Source organism: Vespula vulgaris, chromosome 3, assembly GCF_905475345.1.
Source record: "Vespula vulgaris chromosome 3, iyVesVulg1.1, whole genome shotgun sequence".
NCBI lineage: Eukaryota > Metazoa > Arthropoda > Insecta > Hymenoptera > Vespidae > Vespula > Vespula vulgaris.
The window spans coordinates 728,216-747,444 of NC_066588.1; the positions used below are offsets into that span (position 1 = coordinate 728,216).

A 19,229-nucleotide genomic window follows, 5' to 3' on the forward strand; every position below is an offset into this window, starting at 1 on the left:
GCTCAAGGACATGATGCTCGCAGCCTACTTGCTCAGAGGTAAAGAGAATAAAGGAGAGAAAAAAAGAAAAGAAAAGAAAGGAAAGGAAAGGAAAGGAAAAGAAAAGAAAAGAAAAGAAAAGAAAAGAAAAGAACAGAAATATATAAAGAAAACATAGTCGAAAGGAGATACTTTCTAATATTCTTTAGGGCAAGCAACGCGTAAACGTTAAAATGTACGTTTGAAAGCTTCTCTGCAGCTTGACCTTGATTTACGATCTTTAGCTGACCCTAACGTCACCGTAGCGGACGTTCTCACGTACACACGGTACGTTCGTACCTCGCGTACATTTTGGTCGGGCACGTTTGCGTTGCGCGCGACAACCGCAACGTGCGTCGCATCGAGCCTTTTCATTACGCTTTGCGGTATCCGTGAAAGCTCCGAGAGTCCTCCTCGCGTTTAATATCCCCGTTCTTGTTCCTCTCTTTTTTTTCTTCTTTTTTTTCTTCTTTCTTTTCTTTCATGCCGTCTCTCCCGTAACACGTAGAGCCTTTCCGATTCAGTTCCATTTTTTTTTCTTTTCTTTTCTTTTTTTTTCTTTCTCCTTTCTTTCTTTTCCCTTTTCTTTTTTATCTTCGATGTTGCTTGATTAATGAAAGAAGGAAGGAAATCCGATAGAAAAATGAATAGAAGAGAGAATATTTCGTTGGATCCATCATACGAGCTCCGTTCGGTGCGCCGAGGAAATCCTTGCGTTCTATAAATTCCACTCGTTGCGAACTCGAGTAATAATGTACGAAAGAGGAGAGACTTTCGGTTTATATGTACGCGCGAGACAAAACGTATAAAGTATCAGGCACGAAAGCGAGTTTAAGAGATCCCCGTACTGTCGACTTTCGGCTGGAAGGACGTGGCAAAATGCCAGAGGTTCTTACTCCACCTCCACTTCCACCTCCACCTCCTTCTCCTCTTTCTCCTTTTCATTCTCTCCTCTTTCTCATTCTCCTTTTTCTTCTCTTTCCGGCCTTGCAACGTTCGTGCATCGCGCACGTCCTGTCCTACCGGGATAATTTCATAATTGGGATATTAGATTTCGACTAATGGACCATAGGCGAGGCAATAAGCTTTTCGCGAAGTCGCTTGATCCAGAGCATCTTAATTATGTCTCCCTCTCTCTCTCTCTCTCTTTCTCTCTTTTTTCTCTATTTTCATCTCTCTATTGTGTTTTCCAGTCCAATTTTCGGATAGAGATGTGCCACTGATTACTCTCCTAAAATTCGAGAGATTTTTGCGAGATTATTCAAAGCACGATAGGTTTGTTGGTTGGTTGGTTGGGTGGTTGGTTTGTTTGTTCGTTTGTTTGTTGGTTGGTTGGTTGGTTGGTCGGTCGGTTGGTTGGTCGGTAGGTAAGTCTAGCATTGGCTTTTCTCCTTTTGAAATCGGCGCGATTCACGACTGGAGAAGAAAGTTTCCCCGTTTCTCGAGACTTTCACGAGCTGGAGAATCGATGCTGGAAAAGAATCTGAGTACGGGCTTCGTCAAAGTGTATCGTATCGTCATACACCGTGGCGAGAATAAATGGGACAATAGAAACGTCCTCCTTTATTATTTCGTTTGATCGAAATGCAATTGTAAAGAAGCTAATGGGGATCTTGTTAGCAAAAAAAAAAAAAAGAAAAAAAAAATATATATATAAAAAACGAAGGAGAGCGGTCGAGTTAAAGAGGAAAAGTTTGAATCGCTTGCCGTGGACCGATGGTAATAGAGAGGAGAAGAGAGGAGAGGAAAAAGAAGAAGTTATAAGGAATCTTGGGTCAAGGATTTCCGAGAAGAACGCGAGAAGAAAATGTTTGACGTTCGGAGTTTCTCTCGCGAGCTGGATCCTTCAGGATCTCTCACGAGGAAAGAGAGAAGGAATCGAGTGAACGAGAGAAGAAAGAGAAGAGGAAAAGAGGAAGAAAAGGAAGAAACCACAGGCAAAGGCAAAGGTAGCCAGCAGCAGTAGCAGCAACAGCAGCAGCTGGATGCTTCTCGCCTAATGCGAGAACGCTCGAGACCGGAATGCGGGCCTTTTGTAAAAACATCTTAACAAATTCTCCGTAATTTCGCGTGCGAGCGGTCAAGCATCGCCTGTAATTAGCCCTCCCTCATCAATTAACCTCGGGGACGAGCTGACACTTAACGGTGATTTAGTACCGCCGGTGGAACGTCGGCGATCTCGCCTTGTCCAAGTTCTCTGGTACGATAGGAAAACCCCCGGATCTCGCACCTTTCACGATCGTTTTACCTTTCCCTTCGAACTCGATCCTTCCTTCGATCGCTCCTTCCCGGCTAAACAGATTGCTCACTCAGCTACGAATAAATCAATCATTACCTTTCTGCTTCTTTTTTTTTCTCTCTTTCTCTCTCTCTCTACATTATCCAGAGACATTGATTTCTCTCATTATTCATTTCATCGTTCGTTTGCTCTAAGACAACATGACAATTTTGCTGCTCGTTGAATTTTTTTTGTTCCTTTTCTTTCTTTTTTCTTTTTCTTTTTTTTTCTAACGAGGAAGGTAAATTGTAGGTATTACGAAATTGTGATCGTACCAGTTTTTCCCTATCGATCTTACTTTTCTTTTTCGTTTTCGTTTTCTTCTTCTTGAAATTCTTATTCGACTTAGGATTTAATCATAGGTAAAAGGATACGGAATCGTAATCGCACGAATTATGCGTGTGAGCGATTTAAGGGTCTTTATTACGTGGCAATTACGAGGGGCGGCTAAAATTAGTAGTAAAGAGATGGAGATGGTGGTGGTGGTGGTGGTGGTGGTGCTGCTGCTGCTGTTCGGTTTATGTATCACCGTCGACATGTCGTTTCGCCGAATGAAGTCGGCTACGCTAGAGTTTCTCGTTATACGGGAAACCGGTACGGTTTACTTAGCGCAGAAGGATGAGAGAGACAGAGATAGAGATAGAGACAGAGACAGAGAGAAGGAGGGGGGAGTGCTCGGTTTGATTACCACCGGCAGGAACAGGAGCTTGCTAGCTAGCTAGCTAGCTAGCTAGCTAGTGCGAGTAAGAAAAAGACAGAGCGTGTGTGTGCGAGAGAGAGAGAGAGAGAGAGAGAGCGAGCGAGCGAGTATTACTCGGTGCACATGCTCGGTTAATCTCTCACGTACTGCCTAACTCGTTGGCATTTCACCGGAGAAAGTAGCGAAGCTTGCGTTAGCTCGCCACGATCGGACGCGAACGCCGATATTCTTTCGTGTCTCAGGTGCGTACAAATTGATGGTAGTAGCCTTGGTAATACCGATACTCGTTCGGACATCGTAGATGGATTTCGGCGTTGGATTTGTTTCGGGGAATTCTCGCGAAATTTGAAAAATATCGTATGTCGAGAACGACGAGCTCTATGGCAATCTTCCTTCAACCCGGAGGATTGATATTTCTATAGACTTCGTACTTTGGAGTCGAATAATTCAATAGGCAAGGAAAAGAAGAAGCAAAGGATATGCGGAAGATCGGCGAAGTAAGTACGCTCTCAAGGTCTCAAAGCAAACTGGTCTAAGGAAGTGGCCGTTTAAGAGGTCTCTGCAGACATCCACTGGAAGTGAAAGAGATATGGAGAAAGAGAGGGATATATTCTCGCTGAACTTCCTCGACTATCCTTTTGCATCTTTTCCATCGTTCGCCACCATGGGAAATGTGTTTCCATCAGACCTAGCTTTTAGCCTGTTAAAAGTCTTCGATTATTCTCTTTCTCTCTCTCGCTCTCTTTTTCTCTCTCTCGTTCGAACTCGTCAAATAAGCGTTTCGATATCGTCGAAATCTGTAGGCACTTCGTGAACAATCCGATAGAAGGTTGGCTCGACGATACCGAGGCACATATTTCCTCGAGCGTTACTGGCTGTTTCTAGCACGCCTTGACCTTCCGCCTGGGGCTCGAAATAGAATTTGTATTTTTAGTCGCGGCTTTTGAACACGCACCGCCTTCTTCTTTCAAAACCCCTCCTCCTCCAGGACACTTGGCGGTTCCGACGCCTTCCTTATATTTTTTCGTCTTGTCTTTCTACCCCGCCGGCATTAATTAGTACGGCCTTTTTGTCGTACTCGGATCCGGATAGACTCTCTTCCTCGTACTCCTCTTATACTTGTCCAGGTTCTTCATCGAACTTTGCAAAACTAAACCCGACGAACGAATGCTCCTGGACAATAATCTCATAAAAAATTCAAATTACTCGACGACGATACTTCTAATGGGATTACGATTTCGATGAAGTTTCTGCCAAACAAATTTATAACAGTTATCTCATGGCGGATATATTCGTGTTAACAGAAAACGTATCCCTTAACAATCAACGCTATAAATTCTTGATGTAATTAACGCCAATTTGTCTTAAAAAAAAAAGAAAAAAAAAACAAAATCAGACACGTAACTAACGGGGAGAACTAACTCGATCTAACGGGGAGATCATTTCTAGCATCCGATTGCATCTTTCTACGGCAAACGTCCGATGTTCTCCAACGCTAGAGGAACTCGATTCGCGTTCCTTGGAATCCATGGCGATGTAGGTACATCGCTTTGATAATTCATAGCATCGATAAATCTTTTTCCCCCCCGCAGCATCCCTGGATGCTGGTTTCTTCTTCTTCTTCTTCTTCTCTTTCTCATCGTGGTCTCCTCGTAGTTCGCGTCATAAATTTAGCCTCGTACTTTTCGCGCGTGCGATTTAATCTTTCGTTAGCGCGATACACCTATACCATATAACATCGGCTCTCGCAGTCGCTCGAATTCGCGGGGACGTAGCAATTAGATCATATCCTATGGCTCTCGTCTTCGATTCGACGACGTAACGTATCGTATCGTATCGTATCGTATCGTATCGTATCGTATCGTATCGTATCGTATCGTATCGTATCGTATCGTATCGTATCGTAGTAACATTGACGTTAATCCGTTTTCCACGATAACGCGCTCAACCTTTCGATACATATCGATTTTTACATTATACGTCCATCGTCCGGACGCTATCTTGCGGCTTTGTCAACATTAAATCCGGAAACATATGCGAGCCGTTGACGTTTGTCATACGTTCTCAACGTGTTCGGGACCATAAGTTCTATCACGTATATATGTATGTATGTATGTATGTATGTATGTATGGTACTACGAATATTTCAAATAAAAATGTTCAACGTAAAAATAATCTTTTGCACGTTTCTTCGAGCTTATCGACTTGTCTCGTATTTTTTTCTCCTCTCTCTCTTTCTCTCAAGATTTTAGCCAGTTCTCATGAATCGGCAACTTTCACCTCGTAGAAGCGGACGCACGCTCGAATTTTGGTGAACAGCGACGAGGTGGAGTTCGAGGAGAGAGAGAGAGAGGGAGAGAGGGAGGGAGGGAGAGAGAGAGGGAGGAACCTCTCTCGAGCCCGCGTCTCTCTCCTGAGCCAATTAAGGAGTTTGAGATCGGCTACGTGCGCGAGCGTTCATCCACCACCTCCGCGTTTTAAGGAAAGGTAGAAAGGTTAAACGCAACGACGAGGAGTTGTCCTCGAAAAGTTTCGTGTATTCGATGTTCTCGCGATGAGAGCTGCTAACCATATATTGGTCGAAGATTGGACGACAAAGCCGCAAGATAGCGTGCGTGTGCGTGTGTGCGATCGAATATGTGTTCGCGCGAGGTACCGTATAGTCTTGTCGCTGTGTTACGGAGCCCGCAACATGGTAGAAATGAGCAGTAAGAATAATGTAGCGACCCGCTTTGCGCCATTGGCGTCAGCCAGCAACTCGAGTAACCTTAATCGGAGGAGATTTGCTCTTGCCTTCGTTCTACGAGCTGTACGCGAGCTTTACTTGCCTACTCTACTTGGCCTAGGTGAGCTCGTAGAGCTGCTACACATCCACCGAGGCTTCGGAGGACATTGGAAAATTCATTTGCACGCTCCTACGCTACCTCATCTTTCTCTCTCTCTCTCTCTCTCTCTCTCTCTCTCTTTCCTTCTCTTCCAACCAACACCTCGTAACTTTACGTAGTCATAGCCATTTCTGGTTACGGCTCGAAATTCTCTCGGTCTACTACCTACTCGCGAAATCTTCCGGATGATCATCGGAGATCCTAGATCGTGCTCGAGCCAGAGGGATCGTAGCGATTACTTTTGACTACGTTCGCTCGACCGTATTCCGTTCATAGAGATTCAACTCGAGATTCGAAATTCGACGGGATTACCGAAAAAGAGACGTAGCAGGAATTCTTTTCGAGTAGTCCACGAAAATTCAATTTCGATAAGGATGTTATCGAGACGTCTCTTTTGAAGATCATCGAATAACCGTACGTTATTCCGTTTTCTACGGAGTTTCGCCGCGCTGGAGTCTCGGCTCGCATTGCGGTGTAGAGAGAGGGGAGGAGGTGAAAGAGGAGGAGGAGGAGGAGGAGGAGAAGAGGAAGAGGAAGAGCAGAAGAAGAAGAAGCATCGAATAATTTCATCGAATAAAGTTTCCCTCGAAGTACCGCCGGCGTGCCGACGAAGCTACGATTTCGAGTCGGTACGTGATAGTAACGAGCTGTGAGAATAATGCAACTCGACCTGCTTTCAGGCATTGGCGTCGACCGACAACCGAATAACCTTAATCGCTCGAGAGTTTCGTCTTGCGGGACACCCCACGAAAAATGGTCTCCTTTTCTTTCTTCCTACATCGATGTCTTTCTTCGATATTAATTAACGGGATAGATACGTTGAGAAATCGCGAAAATTAATCTATGAGATTGGTATTATTAAAAGTCACCGACACATTGGGACCTTTCGAAAAATTCACGTAGCAATTTTTAATATACGTATGTGCGCGCTCGCGTATCGTTGTACGCGTGTACGCGCACACGGACAAGCGCGCAAGCGTACGCATATATAGAATTTAATTAAAAGTCGCTGCGAACTTTTCGAACGTGGCAATAATTTAAGCGCACGTATTTTCGTATTCGAAACTAGTTCGAATCCAATTCCATTAAGGACCAATATATAAATTAATATTATACCGTCTATTTTATAGATCGACCTTCGTTCCGCCATCCCGAAAGGTATGCACGTTTTCATAGGTATTTTGGATTCCCTCGCGTGTCGGTGGTTATCGATTGGAAACGTGCCAAAGAAATTTTATAGAAAATTAATGGAGTTTCGTTTTCCTTTTTTCTTAATTTTATTTCCTTTCTTTCTTTCTTCTTTTTTTTTTTTTTTTCATTCAATCGACGCGACTACTCCCCCTTCCCTACACCTTTCTCCTCTTTTTCGCATCGACGTGCATTTCTTCGCAAGTTCGAAAACAAACGCCATACGCCATATATCGAATTTTGGCCGTTCGCCATGGAATATCGTTAAGGACTTCCTCGTGGCTTCTTTCGATCGCGACGAAGATCATCGAAAGAAACATCGGATATTAAGGAATTCGCGGATTTACATATCCGCGAGCGAAAATCGATGGATAAAACGTCTCGCGAATTCGGTCCCGGTCGAATCTGTAAGTGCAAAAGCTTGTCCGAGGAACGGCAAGGTCATCGATTATTCCATACGATCCGGAGGCCTGTTTTAATCGCGACCTACCAATCCGAAAATTCAAGTGATTTTTGTTCGTCGAAAATCATTCGAGCGGATAAAAGGTGTAATGAGAAATCTTGCTTCGAATCCGTTTAAAGGATAAGAAAATAACTCGAGATGTAATAAACAAGGACTTATCCTAAATCGATAGGAATCGGTATTTAACGCATTGCCGTTTGATCTAGGCTATCGAAAAGTAAGAAAAATAAAAAGAAAAAAAAAGAAAAAGAAGAAGAGAAAAAAAACAAGGAATCTTGAGGCAAAGAACGAGGGTAATCCGGTTTCGATCCCGTAGACGCGTAGGACGTGCCCTGTTCCGGTCGAAAAACGTTTGAGCTCTGCGAAGCGTAGATCCAAGACTTGAAGGAAGGAGGAAGGAGGAAGGAAACTCGAAAGTCTTTTTTTCTGCCTCTCTCCCTCTCTCCCTCCCTTCTACCTTCCTCCTCTCTCTCTCTGTCTCTCTGTCTCTCTCTCTCTCTATCTATCCATCTCTATCTCTCTCTCTCTCTCTCTCTCTCGTAGAGTTAGGCGTAAGCGAGAGCAGCTCGTGCAAGAGGCGTGGTCCGCGTATTCCTCTCTTCGGTGTATTCGTCCGGTCCATGATGGTGAACGGACGAACGAAAGAGCGAACGAGCGAACGAAGAGGAGCAGAAGCAGCGAGTATTAAACGTGCGCTCAACGGTGAAAATAGAGCGTGCAGAGAGGAGTTGGCCTAGTAACGGCACAAATCCTACGGTGGTGTCAACGTATCATCGTCGGTGCTTCGGCCAACGTTCCTTCTTCTTTTCTTTCTTTCTGTTCTCTTCGGTTGGTGTACTCCGTCGAAAGATGTTTCTTATTTTTCTTCTTCGTCTTTTTTATCTTTCGTTCGATCATCGATTCCATAGATAGGTACAAAGACGAGGTCCGACAGGGCAGGAAAGAGGATCGAAAGGTCGTCGTGACTTTTCAGTTGGCACGATCTAGGTATAATACATGCGTATATACGGATATCGGAGGGTTGGTCCAAGTAACCAAGTACTTACGAGTCCTAGTAATGGCACTGTCGCGCTGTCACTCGTGTCTCGACGCGTGGCCCTTAATCCGAAAGCTACCAAAGCAGGTGTTAACGACGCGCGTCAACCGAGCAAAACAAAGTGCTCTTTTTATACACCCACACGCGTCTACGTATCTATTACCTATGCGTATATTCGTACGTATACTTATACGTCGCTGACCTATACGATCGTTCTGCATACTTGAATCTTTCGGTAATCATCGAGTGATCGATCGTCATTCGTTCGAATGGATTTTACATATCCTCTCTATTTTTTTTGATCTTTTTTAACAAGAAGAGAGAAAGGAAGAGAGAAAGGGAGAGAGAAAGAGAGAGAAAAGAGATTAACGTTAGGACGACGAAAATCGTACCTAAACTCGGGTGGTAACGTTATTAACGTCCTTTTTCGTAGTCCCAATTCGTTGCCGTTAGCCTCCTTTTACGCTCTCCACTTGGCGAGAAACGATCATTATACAAGTTTTGAACGAGCTAGCGGACCTAGCAACGTCCTAGAACGTTATCTGAGAGAAGCCGAAGTAATGAGAGAGAAAGTTCAAGTTAAACTTTATTATAATATAACCTGTTCCGTTTTAATCGATTCGTATGACAGAGTGTTAGGGTTTTTGCTTCTGCTTTATTTCTTTTTTCCTTTTTTCTTCTGCTTGTTTCTTTCTTTTTTTTTTTTCTTTTTCCTTCGAATTAGGAAGAGAAACAAGGAGTTAGCAGAACGAATTAACTGGGCTCGTGTAACTCATTATTCCGGATTTTACGCGTCGTTGCGCGAATTTTTTGAAGGTGCATATCGCGAGCTCGTTCTCGCTTTACCTGCGTTGTTACGGTTGAGCAATTTTCGCGAGAGATCTTTTTTTTTCTTTTTTGTTTTATTTTATTCCTTTCTTTCTTTTTTTCTCTCTCTCTCTCTCTTTCTCTCTCTATTTTTCCACCTATTTTCTTTCCCCTCTTTTACTTTTTTCGGCGTAGCCAGAAAACGCGCATCCGTTAGGTCGTCGGGTGATGGGTTGCGCGTGTGTTCGGGACCAACGCGAGTTTCAACAACGTGTCGTTCTATTATTCCCTATTTTTCTTCTTCTTTTTCTTCTGTTTTCCTTTTGTTGTCGAGAAAGAAGAAGAGGGATTTAACCGACGCGATATTCACTGGCGGACGAGCGCAAACTATGGATAGGCGTTACGCGCCGTACGATGCGTGAAAGAGCAAATAACGCGGCGTGAAGCGCGTTTTCTTCTTCTTCTTCTTTTTTTTTATCCTTTTTCTCGTTGTCGTTATATTTTCTTCCTTCTTTTTTTCCTTTCAGAAAAGCTTCGCACTTACCTTCGACCTACGTTCGTCGCGAAAAGACTGATCGCGTCCTTTTTTTCAGCGTCGCGATTAAAATTCGTTAAATATTCAATACATCGTCGTTCGTGGACATGTCAGAAATAGAAAATATTCCGTATTACTGTATAATCCACTCTGATCGTTGTAGAAAAGCAAAAGATATTTTAGTAAAAAGTTTCTTAATAAACTTTTAACCCGTAGAAGATAAAACGTTAATAACGATATTCCTCAGGAAAGACGATTAAACGATCTTGACTTTTATTTGTCCATTTTCTCGGGCTCTCTCTTCATCTTCGTCGTGACGGATAGCCGTCCCTCGGATCGTTTCGTTCCTCCTCGTAACGCGGACGTATCGCACGTGCGCTCGAGATGTACGTGTCCCGAAGCGAAAGGGGGGTTTTTATATAGAGAAAATCGAGACGGACGAGACGGGACGAGACGAGACGAGACGAGACGAGACGATACTCGGTCGAGGTCGTCGAGAAGCCTTGACGAGCGATAGGTTACGATTAAACGAACGGAATACGCGTCCGCGAGCACGCATCCAAGTCATTTCGATTTCCATCCATCCGTTCATCGTACGAATCATTAGGTATCTTCTTTTATTAGCTCGCTATTGAAAGAGAGAGAGAGAGGGAGACAGATGGTCTAACGCATGAAAAAAAAAGTAGGGCGATAGTAACTTACGAAATAAAGTGTTTATTTTCGAATCGTCCTTGTTATCGCGTGCGAGAAGATACACCTTTTCAGAAGAATAAAGAGAGAGAGAGAGAGAAGGGAGAAAGAGAAAAGGGATCGCACGCAACGTTCTTGTCGACGGCGTGTACATTTCATAGAGCATAGTCACGCTTCGATGCCGAAAACAGAGATTCTCTTCCTTTACCGGAAAAGCCGATTTCCTCGACTTTGCCCGCTTACGGTTATAATATATATATATATAAAGAAAGAGAGAGATAAGAATATAGGACAAGTAAGTAGTAGGTATCTAAGCGTTAGAATATCGCTAAAGTATAAGAAACACGATCTAAGAAAAATCGTAGGTATTCTTGTAGGTTTAGCGAATTTTTCTTCGTTTTACTTAAGTCGTCCGCTTTCGTATTTAGCACAGGGACGGCCGGTGAACAACGATGACACGGCGACGGTTATGGATTAACAAAGTTGCGTGCCGCCGAGCGTATCGGCGTTGGCTCGCGCATACCGTACGTTAAAAAAAGGCTCGTGCACACCCTCGCCTTCGGTGAGGATGCTTGCTTGCTTGCTTGCTTGCTTGCTTGCTTGCTTGCTTGCCTTCCTGCCTTCAATACGCTCTCGCCTATGCCGCTCGTTAAACGGCTCTAAACGTCGACTTTGTACTTACTACGCTACTCTACTACTATTACTACTACTACTACTACTACTGCTGCTGCTGCTGCTGCTACTACTACTACTACTGCTACTACTGCTACTGTTACTACTACTTCTTCTTTTACTATACAGCCTATTCTTATAAAGAACAAAGTGTATTTATACATCATCGACGGTTTCGATCCTTTTTGCAGCACTCGTGTACCAAATAGGGCTTTCCTCTTTATAAATACATAGGTATATCAAGTCGAGTCAATTTGTAAGTAAAATTTCTCCTTGGTACGGTTGACGGCGTCGTTGTTATTTCTTTATTATATTACGGGCAAATGTAAAGAAGAAAAAGAAGAAGAGAAAAAGAAAGAAAGAAAGAAGGAAGGAAGGAAGGAAGGATGGAAGAAACAAAGTGGTTCTTTAGAATCTCGAGCGTAGTCGATAGGTTACAAAGAGACGCGCGAGTAAACATCGGCAAAGCTGTCGGAACGATAATACTAGGCGGTGTACTATGGCGCCGATCTCGCATTCCAAGCCACCCCGTATCGCGCCGATACCGTATAAGAATCAATTACCGACGGCCGTTTGTGCCAGCGTGATTAAACCGAGGACTAGAGCATGGCGAGAGAGAAAGACAGAACCCCGATATAAATAATGTAAATCACTTTGAGCTCGTGTCCGGGCCGATATTATCAGACCACCACCACCACCACCACCACCACCACCACCACCACCACCACCACCACCACTATCACCATCATCACTTCTTCTTCTTCTTCTTTTTCTTCCTTTTTTTCTCCTGTTTCTTATTCGTCGTCCAGCTGTCCAATGAATTTATCGTGTCTCGAACATAAGAAGGCGAATGGGCCAGAGCTAACTTTCCTCCTCGTGGTTGATAATAATTTATTAATTTCGATCGAATCGATACTAGTTTCTTCTCTCTCTTCAAAGGGTTTGGCCGATACTTGGAAAATGGAGCAATACTCGTTGGATAAGCCCGTCGTTCTCCCTCACGAAGCGACCGTTCGAATACTCATCGATTCTCTAGAAGAATATTTATTATTCCTTCGTGGGTAGGCTCTTGAACATAGAAATTGATTTATTTATCGAGTACGATCGTCGTTCGATTAATCGTCTTCTCTTAAAACAGAGAGAGAAATAGAGAGAGAGAAAGAGAGAGAGAGATAAAGAGAAAGGATAGTTACGTTTGACGAGGCAATTACCTTAAAAGGATTTGCAAAATGTCAAGAAGCTTCGAAAAGTTTACGAATAATTCTTCGTGGACTCTAAAAGAGAGAAAGAGAGAGAGAGAGAGAGAGAGAGAGAGAGACAGACAGACAGAGAGAGAGAGAAAGCGAGAAACAACCGTTCGGTCTTCCTCGTCGTTGGGCAAACATCCAAGCGAGTTCAATTTCTGCCCGTACCGAGCAACTTCCACCTTCTCTCTTTCTCTCGATGTTTCATGCAGGAAGCAGGAGTCGTTTTAGCGAAATTTTCAGCGTTCTCTCTTCAGCGTGCATGTAAAAAAGAAAAAAAGGGCTAAAGAAAAAAAGAAAAAGAAAGAAAGAAAGAAAAAAAAATGAACGTAACAAGGTCGAATCAAACCGATCCAGGTCGCATCTTTCGGCGATGGTGGTGGCCGTCAAAAGCTTTCGTTTCTCTCGCTCTCATGATTTTCTACGTTCCTTCGAGAATTATATCTCCGAGTCGATCGAACGTATTCAAGCACCGTAGGTAGGTTAGAAACGGGACAATTTCGAGGACGTTTCGTGATCAATCGACATCGTGTCACGATTTTCGAACGAACGAGACACGGAGAAAGAGCAAAGCGCGAAACGCGCCATTGAGAGTGTCAGACTCTCTCGATTCTATTCTGAGTCAACGACACCGGCACGTTGCGGCAAGGCACCTTCGTGCTCGGGTCCTTGACTTCTCTAGGCTACGAGCGCCGTTCGTTCCGAGACTTTTGCCTGCGATATACGAAGATAAAACGAGTAGTAGTACCGTAGCGTACCAGCATAGGCCACAGATAGGAATAGAGTCGGCACCCACTGTCTTTTCTCTCTTTCCATCTTGTCCGAACGAAAGAAAGAGAGAGAAACGGCTCGTTTTCTCAGTCTCTTTCTATCTTGTCCTGATAAGCTCTTCATTATACCATTCAATTAGTATTCATAATATGTGTGTGTATGTGTGTGTGTATCAATATATATATATAAAATGGAAAAGAATTTTTATGCTCCCCGAATCGAAGGTTGCCTTCCTTCGAGTCTTTCAGCGATAGGGGAAAAATAATATAGGAGAACTATTGTAAGCGCTTCGTCGTTCAAGTACGTCGTCTCTTCCTTACAGAGCGAGAGAAAGAGAGAAAATATGTGGCACGCAGGACGTTTGACCGTTCCGAAAAATTCATCGGGTTTAGGGAAAAACTCGTGGAGCACGTTTCAAATATGTCATGTGTTAGCTTTTGTCGAAAGGAGAGAAAAGATAGACGTGAAACGGAGCGGTGTCTCGCGTTTATCATCATCTTCCACGTTCCGTGCCATTAGATCGATGGGTCGCGTCTCTCTCTCTCTCTCTCTCTCTCTCTCTCTCTCTCTCTCTCTCTCGAACGGTGCCGGACAGTGACCCATTTGTCGTGTCCATGGTTTCCACCGATACACTCGTGTCTTCATCTATAGACCTAGATCAACCGTGTGGAGGCACATACACGCGCTTATATACATTTTGAGTATATATACGTGTACTACATGGAAGGCTTTCCGGCATTGTTCATTGCGTTCCAACCATCCTCGTTGAACTTTCCACCGAGAGAGTCCTGAAAAGCTTTAGGTGACCTTTGCTCGGAGGAAAGATTACGTTCTCACGTTTGCAACACTCAAGTTAGTGAAACGAGAGAGATATTTAATGGACGTATTTAATAGCTCTGCCACCGTTTCGTTGTCCCTCGTCATCTGCTCTTCGCCGGCTCATACATATACACCTTCTAGGTTGAAAATATTTTCACGAGCCTCGTAGCGACCTTAATAGATCGCAAACAACGACACGACGACATAAACGTCGACGCGCGCGTCCCTGAGACATCCCAATACGTCGACCTTAAAATATCTTCTTGCTTCGCGAGGTTCGCGACGTTCTACTTTGGATCGGTCCGTCGAGACGGGAAAGGTATGAGAAAGGTATTTCGAGAAAGAGAACTTTCCGAGCTTTTTCCCCGCGTATAACCTTCGTATGAATGAACATTGACTTGTCCTAACGTTTCAACGATATTTTCTATTTCGTTTCTCGTAGAAAAGACATTGGTTCTAGTTTCATTCGTATTTCGAGAAACGTTAGGGCGATTAGAAAGATTCTTATTCCGATTCTCGAGAATGAACGAAGAAAACGAAAAGGAGAGAACAAAAAGCAAAAAATCAGAGAGAGAGAGAGAGAGAGAGAGATACACAAAAGAAGACAAGAAAAAAAGGAGAAAGAAAGAAACCGTCAAACCACAGATTGCTCTCGATTTGATCCATGATCGAACACACGAGGTAGAGTAGAAAATCCTTCGAACCGTATCCATACTCTTTTCCAACCGAACAAAGAAGAAACGAAAGGATTTCTCTCCTTCTTTCGTGGCGAGCAAAGAGAGATAAAAATCGGATCACGAAGGTCGATTCGAGTTCGAAAACGGTAGCAGTACGGCACATCGAAGACGATAAAACCTCGTTTCTCGCGATATTTTTCAGTAAGCGTCCTTAAGGACGCGGCCTTTATCCTCGATCGGCCACGGCCCTGTCCGGCTAAGGATATATGCTCGAGAAAGCCAGTGTGTACCCTTCGTTCACTTTGGCCTCGTCGCGAAACTTCATTACTTGGCGCTCGTGCGAGGTCCATCGAGAGAAACAGATTTCTATGCGGCTGGATGCTGCGCCCATCGACGGTCTCTCTCTCTCTCTCTCTCTCTCTCTCTCTCTCTTTCTTTCGCATGTCCTTCGTGCGTGATGCACACTTGGTGTCCTATTTTAAACGATTCACGCAAGTATCGACTAAATTATTCGACGATTGATTTTGGATTGCTATAATCTTGAAACGCATATTTGCGATTGCTCGTTGTATCACCGTACAGGAATAAATATCTCTCTCTCTCTCTCTTTTTCTCTGTGTCCGTCTCCGTCTCTCTCACGCACACGACATGCGAGAGCACGCGCCTTTCCACGCGCGCGTGTCATCTACGTGTGTGTATAGATATATATATGCGCGCGTTTAACCTACATAAGCGGAATCGCGATTGGGCGAAGTAAATGGCGGACGATCTTTCGGATAATCGATATGCACGTCACCGTAACGACAGTCCTACTACTCGCGAGGAGAAAGCCAGGTTTCGCTTAGCTCGGAACTTTGCGAGACAAAGTTTCTTTCGACTTTCCTAGAATCGAACATAAATATGCATATACATATACATACATACATACATGTATGTATATTCTTTTTCCGCGTGCAAACATCGCGATCGACGACTTTATCGATTTTTATTTTGTCTGTTCGCAGGGTATTATCAGCCGGCTGGACCACTGATACAGCACCCGCCAACATTACCCCCGGTTAAGGGCCCACCACCGGAACCAACTCCCACGCCTCCTCAAAACTCGGAAGGCTCGGACGATTTGGTCGCGACATCGACCACTTCCGGTGGTACGAGTAGTACAGGTGCATTCAGATATTCCTATACAGTGGATATTCCAGGTCCGTTTTCTACCTGACAAATTCGATTTATCATCCATCGCGAACTAGAGTCGAAAAAGAGGGAAAAGAAAGAGAGAATCGTAGCAATTCCGAAGGATGTGTATCATCTTATAGGTCTATCCTATTTTACGATCTCTCTCGAACGAATCCTTCCTTGTATGTTCCAGGTGGAGGAGGCTTTTATAGGGCATATTGCCCTTCCTATTATAGCACGCCACCTCAATATCAAGATCTCTGTTATCCACCTACGTACACCCATCCTCACGCTCATCCACCGCCGTACTACAAGTACGCGCCAACTTACAGAAGGTAAGAACGACATTCTCAAAGCATATTTTGGCGAAGGCAAACGTGTGAGAGAACACGCTCGAGCCCGCGATGCGAATAGGGCCGTTCTACCGAGTGGACTCTTCTTGCATTCTGTAAGAAGATTTCTTTGTAGGCAGTACTATGGATATCAGGAGACTGGCGGAGGCGGAGGACCGGGAGGTGGAGGCACGGCTGGTGGTCCTGGAGTCGTCGACTATCAACCACCGCCACCGCCACCCGGAGAATATCCCTTGCCTCCGTATTACGGGGGTTACCCTCCACCACCACCTCCGGCTAATCCAGCATATCTTCATTCTCAGGGAAGACCTTTCGTAGACCGTGAGTATCTTTTCGTTTAATCAAAAACTCGCCGCTTCCGTAGCTCTCCACGCACGTTTTTATTAAATTCGACGTTCCGTCCGCAATCGTAGACGCAGCCTTCCAGGGTTGTCCGTGCCCGATGCAGTCATGTCCAAAAAACGTGGATACTGGGCCCCTTATTGGTAATGGTAAGGGAGCGCCAGTGGTATCGGGGCCCGGTCTGTCATTGCCGCCCAGTGCTTTGGTAGGTCCGCCCTCGCCAGCGAGGGGGCTAGCCGGGCTAGCGCCACCTCATGGTGCCAATGCCTGGGATACGGATCGTGTCCAACTCAACACTTTACGCAACCTCAATCAAAGCCAACCGGCTGTCCCACCGTCTCATAATCTCGTCGGTGGTCATAATCGTTCTCAGAACTCTGACTGCAGGAGCAAGGTATCGTTGCCTCTTCCCATCCTTTTCTAATCTTCCAATTCGTATTCGTATTTTCGTGCTAACTTTACGTTTTTTCTCTTTTCCCTTCTCTCTCTCTCTCTCTGGCTCCCTCTCTCTCTCTCTCTCTCTCTCTCTTTCTCTCTCTCTCTCCCCCTTTCTTTCTCTTAGGACGAGAAGAATCGCGCCGAGGACAAGTTGAGAAAGTGTGCCTGTCAGAAACACGGCTGCACGTCTACTTGCGAGGTCAAGATGGAGACACTCTCGCCGAGCGAAAAGCTCACGGTTGGGAACTGTCCGAGCAGCAAGTTTCACGAATTCAAGCTCGAGAACAATAACGTTAAGTGCGAGTCCTGCAGCGTCGAGATCGGGGATAATTTGAGTTGCGCGGCGAATTGTAACGTTAAATGTGAGTCGGACTACAAGTGCGATATCATGAAGTGCGAGCAGTGCATGAAAGAGAGCAAAATGGCTATATTAGAAATTGACAAGGATTCGGGTATTTTGTTGATCGACGATAAGCTCGACGCTGATCCGGACGTGAAGGAGGAGCTCAACGACGTCGTGGTCATAGGCAACGAGAGTTGGAAAAAGCCGGATTACGAGCCGACCGTTCAAGAAACGGTCGAGGATAAGGAAGAGATCGTGGAGAAGATTCCGGTTGAGGTGGAGCAACCAAAGTGTCAAAAGGTAACCAAACGAAAATTGTCGTTGGACAGTCTGTCGGATGGTCGTAAGAAAAGAAAGGTTAGCAAGAGAACTCTGTCGGTCGGCTCGACTCAAGATCTGAACGTGAACGAGCACGCGAGCAAAGCGATAGCGCCGATCGAGCCGCTTCTCGACAAGGTGGACGATGTCAACGAAGCGTGCGTTTCGAAGAAGAAACAGGCGAAGAAGGAGAGTCAGGTTCAGGGCCAGAAACGTAAGGCCGAGACTCCCAACAGCTCGGAATCCGCGTCGAAGAAGTCGAAGAGTACGAAACAAGCGGCGAGTAACAGCGCGACCGGTAACTCGAAATCTCCGGCGAGCGATACTTCCATCATGGAGACCATCGACAAGGTGATACAGCAGAGCTTGCAAATGACCCAGAAGAAGGATCGCAAAACAAAGTCGAACGACAAGTCGGAAGGTAAGAAGAACAAGGGTACAAGTATCTTGAAGAAGGTCGGTAAAAAGTTGGGCTTGGCGAAGGAATTGGAGAAACTGTCGAAGATAGTAACGAAGATCAGTCAGACCAAGGGTAAATCTGAGAAGACGAAGGCAAAAACGCAGGACGTCAAATCTAGAAACAGGAGCAAGGGCAAGTCGCAGGAGACAAAGTCTAAGGCGCAAGATACGAAATCGAAAGATAGCGCCAAGAAAAACGAGGTGGCGAGCAAAGGTGGCAAGGCCGGCGGTGAGGCTAGCGAAGAGACGAAGAAACCAGCGTTGATTAAGAAGAAACGGAAGAGCACGAAAAAGTCTAGCGTAAAGAGAGCTACCTCCAAAGCCGAGGACACCGTAGGGGGGAGCGAAAACTTGTCGCTCGCTAGAAAAACGTTCTTGAAGCCGAAATGGAGCAACGGCTGGAGTTGGGAGGGTGACGCTTTCGAAGCCAAAGTTTACTTAACGGTAATGAGACAATGACGATACGGTTCGAAGTATTCAACGATTTTCATTCGTAACGTATGTCTCGTATGTGTTCGTAGAACGAGGAGTCGGCTATACGTCGATGTTACGCCAGCATGAAGCACGAGAGCGGCGATGTCCTGAGACCCAGAGACTGCGTTTTACTTAAGAGTGGACCAAGGAAGGCCGATTTGCCGTTCGTCGCGAAGATAGCTGCGCTTTGGGAAAATCCGGACGACGGTAAATTTCTTTGAAAATTTTGTACTCCCCGCCTCGTGCTCTTTTCCCGTCGTCGTCATCCCGTCGACGGAGATGAAAGAATATTTTATCTTTCCAGGGGAGATGATGTTTTCGCTACTGTGGTACTACAGGCCGGAACACACGGAGCAAGGCCGTACGCAGTGCGACACCGAGGACGAGGTGTTTGCTTCTCGCCACAGAGATGCCAACAGTGTCGCTTGCATAGAGGACAAGTGTTATATTCTAACGTTTAACGAGTATTGCCGGTGAGTTTTTCCTCGGTTGTAACATATAAGTACAAAACTAATGTTTCCTTCTGATATCGCAATCGCAAATTTG

At 45.0% G+C, this 19,229-nt stretch overlaps 1 protein-coding gene across 8 annotated transcripts in view; it reads left to right on the plus strand.

The window, feature by feature from the left end:
- The window catches only part of LOC127062693 (uncharacterized), a 61,841-nt gene that overhangs the window by 35,502 nt on the left and 7,110 nt on the right, over positions 1-19,229 (plus strand). For 4 of the 8 annotated variants that reach the window (XM_050991343.1, XM_050991344.1, XM_050991341.1 and 1 more), the window contains 7 exons: positions 15,788-15,982; positions 16,150-16,291; positions 16,413-16,630; positions 16,723-17,045; positions 17,214-18,653; positions 18,731-18,890; positions 18,988-19,156. In XM_050991343.1, coding sequence (XP_050847300.1) covers positions 15,788-15,982; positions 16,150-16,291; positions 16,413-16,630; positions 16,723-17,045; positions 17,214-18,653; positions 18,731-18,890; positions 18,988-19,156 — 2,647 coding nt within the window. The remainder of the gene's footprint in view (positions 1-15,787; positions 15,983-16,149; positions 16,292-16,412; positions 16,631-16,722; positions 17,046-17,213; positions 18,654-18,730; positions 18,891-18,987; positions 19,157-19,229) is intronic. The other 4 variants (XM_050991345.1, XM_050991346.1, XM_050991347.1 and 1 more) reach the window with 4 other exon arrangements.